The sequence below is a fragment of the Cynocephalus volans genome, chromosome 11 (assembly GCF_027409185.1).
Source record: "Cynocephalus volans isolate mCynVol1 chromosome 11, mCynVol1.pri, whole genome shotgun sequence".
Lineage (NCBI taxonomy): Eukaryota > Metazoa > Chordata > Mammalia > Dermoptera > Cynocephalidae > Cynocephalus > Cynocephalus volans.
This window is the reverse complement of record NC_084470.1, coordinates 87100777-87113367: the sequence shown is the minus strand read 5'-3', so window position 1 is coordinate 87113367 and position 12591 is coordinate 87100777. Positions and strand designations below refer to the sequence as shown.

Below are 12591 nucleotides of genomic sequence, written 5' to 3'. Positions count from 1 at the left end.
GAACTGGAGGTAGAGATTTGAGAGTCATTCAAAGTACTGGTCATAGTTAAAGTGATTAGATTGAAAGAGGTTGTCTAGCAGTCAATCAGTGTATCTCAGAGTGGATCTGTTGAACCAATTCTATTAGAACCACTGGCTGTGTTGTTCACACATGCAGACTTTTTGTCCTCACCCCACACTCCCAGAGTCAGAATCTCCAGGGTTGAGGAGCAGCAATCTGCAGTTTTATTTATTTATTTTATTTTAATTTTTTTGTTTTTGCAGCTGGCCAGTATGGGGATCCAAACCCATGACCTTGAGGTTATATGGCTGCTCTGTAAACAACTAAGCTAACCAGTCAGCCCAGCAATCTGCAGTTTTAACAAGTTGGTCACATAATTTCAACTGGATAAAGCCCGAGAGCCGCTGAAGTAGTATAAGAAGTGCAGAGTGCCAAGGGCAGAGCTCTGGGGTCTTGTAGGGGCTCGGAGAAGAGCCCATGTATTTCAGGAGATGAGTAAGAACAGTCAGAAATATAGGAGGGAAACTAGAGGAGTAGAGTTGTGGATACCCAGGGACAGAGGAACCCATTTTCTGAACAGGGTCACATGTGATGAAGAGAACCAGGTAGATAAGGACTTGAGACACTAATGTTGAATAAAATCATTAAAATACAGATTTCCATCTGGTGCTCGAATTGGTCACTTGAGACTTATAAACACATTTAACATCTTAGTGTAACTAGAATATGTCAGTGTATCGGCAAACAGCACCATTTAATTCTTTTTCCTAGATTCCAAGAGCATCACAAAGGACAAAGCTTGATTATGTAATCTCACGTGTATAGAATAATGTTGTTTTCTAAAGTCATTTGTAATACTTGGGGAAATGCGTTTGCTTCAGCAGGAACAGTCACATTCTCAAAAGCTAATCTCTTCTAGTCTGCCTTCTTACCAGCTAAAGTAGTCATAAATGAAAATGGTCTCTGTAGTGATAATAACCTGTTTAAGAGGAAGCCAGATGCTTTAAAGTCATTTCTGAGTCCTCTGGGAAGTCCTGTGAAAAACCCAAGTTCGTTTGGACTTTAGTAGTGTGCAAAGAAAATGGCACAACTTGATACTACAACCTCTTCTGGGTTTCTATTTCCTACCTTTCTAATAGGCTGAGAAGTTCGGCGACTCCTTTGTCTTTGAAGGCATGTTGAGCGAGCAGGTGAAGACTGATATCCAACAGGCAGTAAGTGATGCTTAAACATGCTCTCATTTCTTTATGGCTCACTAGAAAGGGTTTGGGCGAAAATCCAAATTACAAGTGTCACCCTCTTCTCCCACCTAACATCTAACCATTCTCCTACCATAGATTCGCCCAGAATAACAGGCCCACAGACCAGGGTACCTTATCTTGAGGAAAATAGCACAAGCCTTACCACCAGGCTGGTACCTGTGGAAGTGTTGGGTCTGCCTGGAGCTTCTATCTTGTGTTCCAGAGTCAACATATCATGTTGCTAAGTAGAGCTCAGCTGGGCTCTAGACATTTCTGGCTTTCTTTCACTTATAGCCATTTCTAGAATGGAGGGTTAAATGTGAATGTTTTTAAATTCTGTTCTTAAAATCTTGATCTCCTCAGGTGCTGTGGGGAGGTAGAGTTTTCTATTTAAACATTCATGAATTCACATGACTGGAGGGGTGTCCATGAGAAAGGGGCCTTTTGCCCTGAGTGTTCATAGGACACGGAGGCAGGGAACTGGTTCTTACACGCAGGGTGTACACTCTCATCGAGAGGATTCTGGGAATGTGAATTAGATGTGTTTTTCTCAGACATCCTGGACACAGTGGACTAGGTTTCCATAAGCACCGATGTGGCGAATGGAACTTGGGATTCCTGCACCAGACATTTTAGCAGGTTTGTGTGTGCTTGTCTGTTTGTTTGCACACGTGTCTCATGACAATATGAGAACAAGGGAAGCTGGGAAGTGGAGAGTTCACCAAACAAAGATGGCAGAGAGGGCAGAAGAGGCAGGAGATGGTGAGAGGGAAGGAAATGGGGGTCAGCCAACTCGAGGGAGATTGGTTAAAATACAGACAGTGAAGACAGAGGAATCACCCCTAATCTTCCTTTTTTATACAAGTTCTCTTTCTGTTCCTGCCTGAACTTCATCTTCATGTGCTGGTGTCTCTCTGTCCTCTCTTCTGAGTGGCAGTGCCAGGAAAATTAAACTGTCCTGGCCCACAATTTCTTTCTCTTCTAACTAATGTAGCAAAACGTGGGGGTGGGGGAGGGGTGGGAGGGAAGAAGAGGTAAAACAAAACTTGTTCTCACATCATTCAGAGGCAAATCAGGCCACTTTTCTTTATGTCTGTTAGATAAATGTTTGAAAAATGTGAGTGAGCTCCATTTGAATTTCAGTTTTCTTTATTCATTACAAGTTTATATTGCAAGTCTATTGTGTAACCTGATATCCTCCCCCCCCACTTTTTTTTTTCTTTTAAAGGGCTTTGAGGTCAGTTCAGGCTAGTGTAGATGAACCAGCAACTCAGGATGTGGTGCTCTGTTTTAAGGTACAGAGTTCAATGAGTTACTTATTTTTGTAATTTTCACTTTCAGATACAGGGCCTCTTGTGACTTGAGAACCTCCAAACACATTAGGCCTAAAGACAGAGGTGGATTATTGCTAAGCTCTGGAGGTGCCCTGTTAAGTACATAGTGAAGTGTGTGTGCTCGTAACTAGGACGAGGACAAGCAGCTCTCACCAGATTGTAGCGTCGGTCACTTGCTTAAATGCTCGTAATGGAAAAGCAAACCTTTTAAGATTGTTTAGAAAGGGTTGAACGAATAAGATAAATCTGTTGATGATCTGAGAGAACTAATGTTTTGTTTTTTATATCTCCCTCTTAGGCCTGACTTACCTTCACGCACCAGACCTTTTTTAACCCTGTGTTACCAGAAGTATAGGAGGTGAGATGGTCCATGAGGTACATTAAGTGATGTAGGAGATGATTTTAGGGGGTAGATGGACGAGCATAAGCTCACCCTGCATTGCATAGTGAGAAAGTTCTTCTCTTTCCATGTGTCTTTCAAGACTGGATTAAGTTGAGAAGAAAGTCTCATTTGAGTGCTAGCATGTTCTTAACTCTTGACAATACTTGTTAGTCTCCTTTTAACACAGAAGAGAGGCCTTGGAACCTTCCACAGGCTATAGTAGCTAGTTAAAATTTAATAATATTGTTGATTTTCATGTAATTATTTTTAATGTTGCATTCTATTTATGATAGGTTACACTAGTGATGTAAATTTTCCTTTTTTTAAAAAAACCTTTTTATTGTAAAATAAAACAATAGTACAGAAAATCACACAACGTAAATGCACAGCTTACTGAGTTATCTTCAGTAACCATCCCTCAGGTCAGGAATTAGGATTTTACTGCCTACCCCAGCAGCCTCATCCCTGTATCACATCCTGTCCTGCTTTTTAAAGTTGATACTACCTTGCATTTCTTTATAGTATTATCATCCAAGTATACATCTCGTGTCTAATCTTGCCCATTTAAAGGAAATTTGTGTCTTTTAAGACTCTTTTCATCTTATAAGTTCCCGTCTGTTGCTGTGCTCTTCCCCTGTTCCCCCACTGCATGTGAATCTACAATTACATTGTAGATTGTAAGAAATAATACAGACAGGTCCTGTGTAGCCTTCCCGTTTCCTCTGATGGTACCGTCTTGTATAACTACAATACAGTTTCACAAAATAGACAACTGATACAACCCATTTATTCTATTGAAGAATCCAGGGTATTTAGCCTGTAGACTTTCCCACAGTCTGAATTTTGCTGATTGCCAGCTTATGGTGCGGTTCACCTGTTCTCTCTGTCCTCTGCATTTCCTGCACATTGGTAGCTGGATCCTCAGGCCTGATCAGACTCATGTTTGAACCTTATGGCAGGACATCAGGTAGTGTTGTGCTCTTTCACTAGGAGGCAACTAATGTCTGCTTCTTCCTCTTTTGTTGATGTTAGCTGCTGTTAATGCTCAGTGCCTAAATCTGTTAATTCATGGGGGGGGCAAGGTGGTGATAATCGAATAGTTCTTTTTCATTTATTAATGGAATTAATTTCATAAAGGATAGTTCTCTCCATCTACTATTTTCCTAACCATTGGTACAGGTCATACAGGAAAGATAGGATAAATGCTTGATTTTTTACTAGCTTTGAAGATAATGAATTGGTTCCCTACTACGCTTCAAAGGTGACCAATTAGACTTCTTTTTTTAAAATTAAACTTGATTGTAAGGTAATTGTAGATTCACATGCAGTAGTAAGAAATAATACAGACAGATCCTGTGTAGCCTTCACCATTTCCTCCAATGGTGTCATCTTGTATCACTACAGTACAGTTTCACGACCAGAAAATTGACAACTGATACAATCCACTTATCTTTGTCTGATTTCACCTGTTTTATATATACTTATTTGTGTATGTGTTTATTTAGTTCTGTGCAATTTTATCACAAATGTAGATTTGTATAACCACCAGATTTAAAAAAAATATGTTCATGAACTCATGGATTTAAACATTTTATCAGTTTTATTCACTTGGGATCATGATCCCTTTTTGGAGGCCAGATTTTTCCATTTTGGGGCATTGGTGCCTCTTCGAATTCTTCTGAGTTCTTTTCCTTCTGTCCCTCTTTTTTAACAGCTTTATTGAGATGAATTTACATACCATAAAATTCACCATTTTAAGTGTACAATTCAATGTTTTTTTGGTATATTTATAGAGTTGTGCAACCATCACCACAATCTAATTTTAGGACATTTCCATCAGCCTGAAAAGAAACCCTGTGCCCATTTGCAGTTATTCTCCGTTCCTGTCACCAGCCTTAGGCAACCGCTCTGAGTCCTTCTGAAGTGACCCTAGTAGTCCTTCATAGCAACATCGTTTTCTCTAACGACAAGATCCATCCCCACCCCACCCCCAGCCTGAAATCAGCCATTTCCTTAAGAAGCCCTAGTACCTTTTAGTAGAAAAATACTATTTCAAGGCCCCTGTCTAGGTTACAGGTGTGCTCCTTGCTGTTTGGTTGGTCATTGTTTCTAGGCTCCATAAGCGGACAGAGCTAAGATAAAATGCTGTGTGAGTTCACATTGGTATTTCCATCTGAGGATTTTTTTTTTTTTTCCTTTGACCGGTAAGGGGATCGTAACCCCTGGCTCGGTGTGGTCTGCACCACGCTCAGCCAGTGAGCACACCGGCCATCCCTATATAGGATCCGAACCCGCGGCCTTGGCGCTACCAGCACCGCACTCACCCGAGTGAGCCACGGGGCCAGCCTATCATCTGAGGATTTTTAACTTAACCCGTTCTGTATTACATCTGTCTCCTTTCTTCCACAATCGGAATCCTGGTTCTCAAGAATACAGGAGATGATCAAATTACAATAGCCCATAATTACTTATTTATTTTATTGCAGATTACATATATAACACCCTCCAAATAATAATACCAATGCTGCCACTACCAATGTAATTACTGAGAATAGGTTTAAAAAAAAAAAAAAACTTTCACATATGCTTTTTGTTTCTCCCCGTTTTAAAATAGTTGTTCTATTTCTATATTATCAAAGCATATTCTATTTCTATATTATAAAAGCATATCAGAAAGGAAAGTACTCCTTTTTAACTCTCGTTTAGTCTTAGTTCTGCAAGTTACTACATGTTCAGTGCTTTCTATGTTCAGTGTCTCTAGCCGTTTGAATTGATGAAGCTCATTGTCTACTGGATTCTCCAGGAAGTGGCCGTGGGGACAGTATTCTCTGATTTTCGTACAGTTTGTCAGTGCTCTTTATATTTTAAAGTCAGTTTTGCTAGATATGAGATATTTGGTTCACATTTGTTTTTTCTTGAGTATTTTATATACTTTGTTTTCTTCTGGAATAAAGCACTGTTGTTGAAGAGTCTGCTGATAATCTAATTTTCTTTTCCTTGAAAGTTACTTGCTGTTTTTGTCTGAATACCCAAGATTTTTTTTTTCCTTTAGTATCCAGTGGCTGATTTCACTAAAATATATCTTGGTGTTGGTCTTTGTAGGTCAGTATCCTTAGGTACAGGGTTTGCTTTTTCAATATGTAGTTTCAGAATTTTTTTTTAAACTTAAGAAAATTTTCTTATAGTTTTTACTATTTTTTATGTGCCCTTTTTTGTTTTCTTCTTCAAGAACTCTTCATATATCTGAATTTTCAGTGTTTATCATATTCTTTTAAATAATTTTTCTTTTTTATAATTAAAAAATTTTTTTGTCTTCTGTGTCGCTTAAGTAATGAGTTCATTTCTGAAATAACTTTAAAAAAAAATTTCCAGTTGTTTCTTGACTTATGTACCTCATCTGAATTTGCAGATTCTGATTTATTTAGTTTTCTCACATATCATTCTCTTATGTCGTTTACCTCATTTTGAAACAGTATGTTCCAGTTATTTTTTTGAGCGTGTCTTCCTGTCTGCATTCATTATCTGTAAGGACGTTCTGCTTCCTCTTCTCTTTTTTCTTATAGTATCTATGGATTGAATTTGAGCTTGAGTCTTTTCTGTTGCTCATTTTTATGTGAACTCAGGTTCTTTCTGAACCTTTAGGAGGCCTGGTTCAGAGTAGCTTTGTAAATTCACCAAGCTCCTCTCAGCTGTACTCATGTAGTGTTTAAAATATGGCCTCCTGTTTCCTGTGATTTCCTGTATCTCTTCCCTACACCACTTCTCTTTTTCTCTATTGTCCCTCTATTTCTGGAGTTTGATTGTGTCTCCTTAGGTTTCTCCTTGGTGTGGGTCTCTATTCTGGATGGGAAACCTGACAGGTCAGTTTCAGGAGTTCATGGGCAAGGCTGCACCAGCACCTTCAGACTTTTTTATCATGGGCCCTTTACTCTCACTCGTTATTGGAATGGGCACAGTTCCTTCTAGTTTCAGCTGCTATTCTCAAATTGTCCCTCTGTGCTTTCCAGTGATACCTGTTGGTTATTTTGGGGTTTTCCTTTTTACAGATCTGATACCCTCTTGCTTTCTTCTGCTTTCTCCTTTGCCCAGCCACAGGGGCCATGCATGCTGTATGGCTATTGGCAGTGTTTCATCACCTGCTTGTGTTCTGGCTTTGGTGAGGATACCTTGTCACGTGGATTTGTTGTGCATGTTGTTCTTGGGTTTTGGGTGTTGCTCTCTAGTTTCTCTGTCTGGTTTTACACACAGATTTGGAGAGATTCAAAAACTATGTAGATGCTGCTGCCATCTTAGCCAGTTTTCTTTATATGTAAAGTTTTAATGTAAAACATTGATCTGGTTTCAGGGTTTGCTTGTAAAAATATCTTTGTGTGAATTTAATTGTTTAAAACAGAGTACACGAGCATGCTGAAATTTACTTATTTCTGATTATTGTTGGGATGACATCTAAAAGTTAACTACAGCGTACGTCAAGCCAGAAAGTATTCAGAAAAGCAAGTTTCAGTATATTCAAAAAGTAAAAGAACTCAAAACACATACAAGATGGATAAATTGCTCAGCATCATTTTAAATAGTCTTTTTTTTTTTTTTTTTTTTTTTTTTGTCTTTTTCGTGACCGGCACTCAGCCAGTGAGTGCACCGGCCATTCCTATATAGGATCCGAACCCGCGGCGGGAGCGCCGCTGCGCTCCCAGCGCCGCACTCTCCCGAGTGCGCCACGGGCTCAGCCAGCTCAGCATCATTTTAGATGTTTGAACTTTCACTTTCTATTAGTTTAAACAACATTTCCTTGAAAAATTCAATTCAGCTTTAAGAAGTTTTTTATATGTCCACCAAGACTTTTCTTTCTCAGTCTGAGTATGAGGGCTTGTATATTCAGAGCCATAAGGAAAGATCATAGCCTTTGCATCAGAGAGATTTGGTTTTGAATTTGAGCTCTACCATATACTAGCTGATTTTGGGAAGGTGCTTAAGGTCTTTGCTACTCTTTTTTTGACTTTTGAGTCTTTTAAGTGACTGCTTTAGTTACACAAGTATTGTAGTAATTTTGTAATTGTTTATTGCTAAATATTTGGTTGACCCATACATTGCTTATAAATTTTTACTTGTTATCATTTTGGTACTGGCTTCTCACTTGATGGCACTGTATACGGAGAATGTAGCCTTTGTGATGTTGGTCCTTGTAATTTGTTGAGGCTAGCTTTAGCACTTACTATCCAGGGTCAACGTTCATAAATGTACTGTGTGTATTTGAAAAGAATATTCCTTTTCTATTAGTTGGATGCAGTAGTCTACACATATTCATTATAGAAAGGTTGTAAATTGTGCTGTACTAATTTTCTGTAACTTTACTGTTTTTCCCCTCTGCTTGATCTTAGTAATCAATCTGAGAGAAATGTTAAAATCTCCATTTAAAATGATAAATTTGATCATTTCCCTTAGTAATTATATTAGTGCGTTTCTTTTGCTTATAACAAAAAACCTGGAACTGGGTCATTTATAAGAAAATGAAATTTATTGCTTATGGTTTCAGAGCCTGGGAAGTCCAAAGTCCAGGGAACACATTTGATGAAGGCCTTGGTGGTGGTGACAGTGACCCAGTGGTCTCACATGGCAGAAAATGGTGGAGCAGAGAGAGAGAACTTCTCATGTGCTCTTCTTTTAAAGCCCTCAGAACTACTCCCCTGACCACCATTAATCCATTCACTAGGGCATGGTCCTACAATCTGGTCACCTCTTCAAGGCCCCACCTTTAAATTACCATAATAGGATTTCCCACCCTCAACAATTAAGAGTTGGAATTAAGCTTCTAATATATGAACTTTGGGGACATAGTTCAATCAATCCACAGCAGTGGTTCTGTCAATTTTTGCTTTATATATTTCAAAACTATGCTATTAGAAGTATGTTTTCCTTCAGTGGATGGAAAATTACTAAGAGGAAATATCAAGGGAAAGGGGGATTCTGGCATAACAGGTTTCTTGATGAAAATGTGCCTGGATTATCAGACATCATCTGGGTGATCAGACACCACCATGATGGAGGATGAAGACTTTTTTTTCTTCTTTAATTTTTATTTATTTTTTTATCATTATACAATGTAAACATTTTTTTGTGGCCCTTTACCAATTTCTCCTCTTCCCCTCACGTTTTCCCACCTCTGGTGGCCTCAGTTCCATTCTCTCCTTTTGAAAGTTTGAGGAATTGTTGTGATTGTTCTTTCTTTCTTTCTTTTTTCTTTTTCTTTGTTTTTGTCTCTCTCTCTCTCTCTCTCTCTCTCTCCCCCCCCCCCCATTTATGAGTGAGGACATGCTCTTTCTCTACCTGGCTTAATATAATTTCCTCTAAGTTCATCCATGTTGCTGGGAATGGCAGAATTTCATTCCTTTTTATGGCAGAGTAGTATTCTATTGTGTATATATACACCATATTTTCCTTATCCAGTCATCTGTCAATGGACATTTATGTTGGTTCCAAGTCTTAGCTATTGTAATAGAGCTGCAATAAACATGGGAGTGCAGGTAACCCTTTGACTTGATGATTTCCATGAGGATGAGGACTTTGATTAGATATCCAGGGTGATCACATATCTGAGTGTAGGGTATTCTGGCAAAATGACTTAGCAGGATTCTTGCTCCAATTCTACAATGCAGAGGCAACACAGATGACCAAAAGTCAGGGCCTAGTTAAGAAGATAGTTCAGAGGAGCCTGACTGGAGTTTGGTCAAGGAGAGAATCTTTGTTGGTAGTGAGGCACATCTACATTTTAAATCTATATACTTTTGTGAGATTTTTTTTTTTTTTTTTTAGCTCTTGGAGCTATTAAAACTATTGAAATAAAATAAATTTAGAACCAGACATTTGAATTGCATGCTAATTAATTTAAAAGAATTAATTGCAAACTACCAATTTTGTTGAGAAAAATGTTGTTATGCTATTTATAAAATAAATTAATTAAACTAGAAAAAAAAGTAAATCTCTGTTGAATCAAGTATTTCATCATTATATAGTGTAGGGGTGGAAAAGGTGTGATATTTTTCTTTCACCTTCATAAGGGTCATGGCTAACAATCCTATGAAAAAAGACAGATTAACAAGAGAAAATCATGACCCAAGACCCAAGAGAGAACTGTCCATTTTTATGCTTAGATTTGGTGAGGAATGGATAGCCATGTAGAAATATGATTGAACAAAAGGGCAATGATCTAGTAGTAGTAAATCCTGTCTGTTTGGATTCTTCTTGGCCTTTCTGTGTGGTATTCCTTCCACCCAGGTATAGGGCAGGACCCTTTCAGGAATGAGGGTCTTGTGATCTACTTTCAGACAAGCTAGATTAGAAAATTTCTTTATGGCCAGCTGTTACTCAGAAAGGCAGAAGAAGTATCCAGTGATATTTCTAGGTTTTATGGCTGGCTTTGGTTTCTATGACCTGCCTTGGGGAAGAAGAATTCTGGTTTCTGTGGCCTGCCTTGGGGAGAAAAAGGAACAGGAGAAAGAAGGGTGGGAGAAGGTCAGAAAGCAACTTTCCTTCTGAATCCCTTCCAGTGTCCTTCAGTTCAGAGTACTCAGTATGCCAGAGCACCATACTTTGGGTATCGTTTTCTGAGCCCCAACAATACGGATTCTCTTTTACCTTGATAATGATTTTTAAAGTCTATTTTGTCTGTGCACATAGGTGCACCAGCTTTCTTTTGGTTATTATTTGTCTAATATATACTTTTTCATCTTTACACTTTCAATTTGTATCTTTATATTTTTATATCTCTTGTAAATGGTATACAGCTGCATTTAAAAAAATTCATTGATACTCTTTGCCTTTCAATTAAGACTTTAGTTCATTTTTATGTATCGTAATTACTGATATATTTGGATTTAGTTGTACTATCTTATTCTTTGCTGTTTATCCTATTTTTCTCTTTTTCTTCTAATATCTTGCCTATGTTTTGTATTTTTTCCTCATTCTCACTTTGCTTGTCTTCTTAGAAGTTGTGTACTTTATGTCTCTTCATTTAGTAGTCAGTCAATTTTAATACCTATATATAAAGTCTAAAGTTTATTAGTCCATTAACTTTTCTGCTGTGTAATACCAGGACCTTACTTCAATCACCCCCATCCAACATATATTACTAATGTCCACTATTTCGTTCTAATTTTTCATCCTCCAGTAATTAGACATTGTTAATAGTTTTTTATATAGTCAATGTTTGTTTACACTTATAATTACTAATACCTGTACTCTCCATTTCTTTCTGCATCTCAGGCGTTCTGTCTAAGATCATTTCTCTTCTGCCTAAAGGACATCCTTTGATAGTTAATTTTCTAGTTATTAATTGTTCAAAATATCTTTAATTTTCCTCATTATTGAAAGATATCTTCACTAAATAAACATTTTAGGTTGGCAGATATTTTTTCTTGGCACACAGAAAGCATTATTTCACTGTCTCCTGGCTTTTATTGTTGCCATTAAGAAGTCAGCTATCAATCAATTGCTGTTCTTTTGTAGGTGATCTGGCTCTGGCTGATTTTAAGATTATCTCTTGTCTGTTATTCTAGGTGTTGTTTTCTTGTATTTATCCTTAAGTTTCATTGGGTTTCCTGGATCTGTAGCATTTTAGTCTACTGCTTTAACTCTACAAGTGTTATAGTAGTTTTGTAATTGCTTATGGCTAAATATTTTGTAATGTTCGTTGTAATTTGTTCTTTAATCTATACATTGGGAAGTTTTTTTTAAAAACAACTCTGTGCTATTCTTGACCATTATCTTATTGAATATTGCCCTTTCCCTATTCTCACTTATCTCCCTCTGAGACTCCAATTAGACTCCAACCAATGTTGGATCTGCTATCTTTCATGTCTCTTAACCTCACTTTTGAATATATATCTATATGACTATATCTCTGTATATTTAGTAGTACATTTTAATTTCTGTTGAATTTTTGGTTATATCTTTGCTATTATTTTTAATGGTTCCTCTATGTATTACAATATATAAGGGGTCTTCAAAAAGTTCGTGGAACGATTAGTATTATCTTTTAATTCCATTTTTCCATGAGCTTTTGTGCATACTAACTTCTTATGGTCTACTATAGAGTTAACATTGTAACACTTCAAGCAAATGTATGTTTTATAATCATATGGGTTCCTTTAACTCATCCCCTATGTTACAGTTGTCATATATTACATTCTGCATACATTGGGTAAAATCCAAATAATCTTATATTTTTTGTTTGCAACACTCATATATGTTTTAAAGAATTTAAGGAAGAAAAATCATTTATTTTATTTACCCAAATCATTTTTGTTGTTCTTCCTTCATTCTTAAAGTTCCATATTCCCTCTGGTATCATTTCCCTTCAGCCTAAAACTTTCTTTACCATTTCTTTTAGAGCAAGTCTTATGGGAATGAATTCTCTTAGTTTTTCTTCATCTGAAAATGTTCTTATTTCACCTTCATTCTTGAAGGATATTTTCACTGGTTACAAAGTTGTGGGTTGACAGCTCTTTTCTTTCATCATTTAAAAAATCACATTCTTTTCTGGTCTATGGGATTTGATAGTCATTTGAATCACTGTTTTCTTATATATATTGTGTTATATTTTATGGCTTCTTTCCAGTTTTTTTTTTTTTAATTTCT

General features: G+C 37.2%; 1 protein-coding gene across 2 annotated transcripts in view; it reads left to right on the top strand.

The window, feature by feature from the left end:
* SUMF1 (sulfatase modifying factor 1) overlaps positions 1-12591 on the top strand; it is an 86350-nt gene that overhangs the window by 12445 nt on the left and 61314 nt on the right. The window contains exon 3 of one of the 2 annotated variants that reach the window (XM_063114572.1): positions 1141-1215. The exons of the other annotated variant lie outside the window; for it this stretch is intronic. Within the exon in view, the coding sequence (XP_062970642.1) occupies positions 1141-1215 (75 nt within the window). The remainder of the gene's footprint in view (positions 1-1140; positions 1216-12591) is intronic. 2 annotated transcript variants of the gene reach the window in all.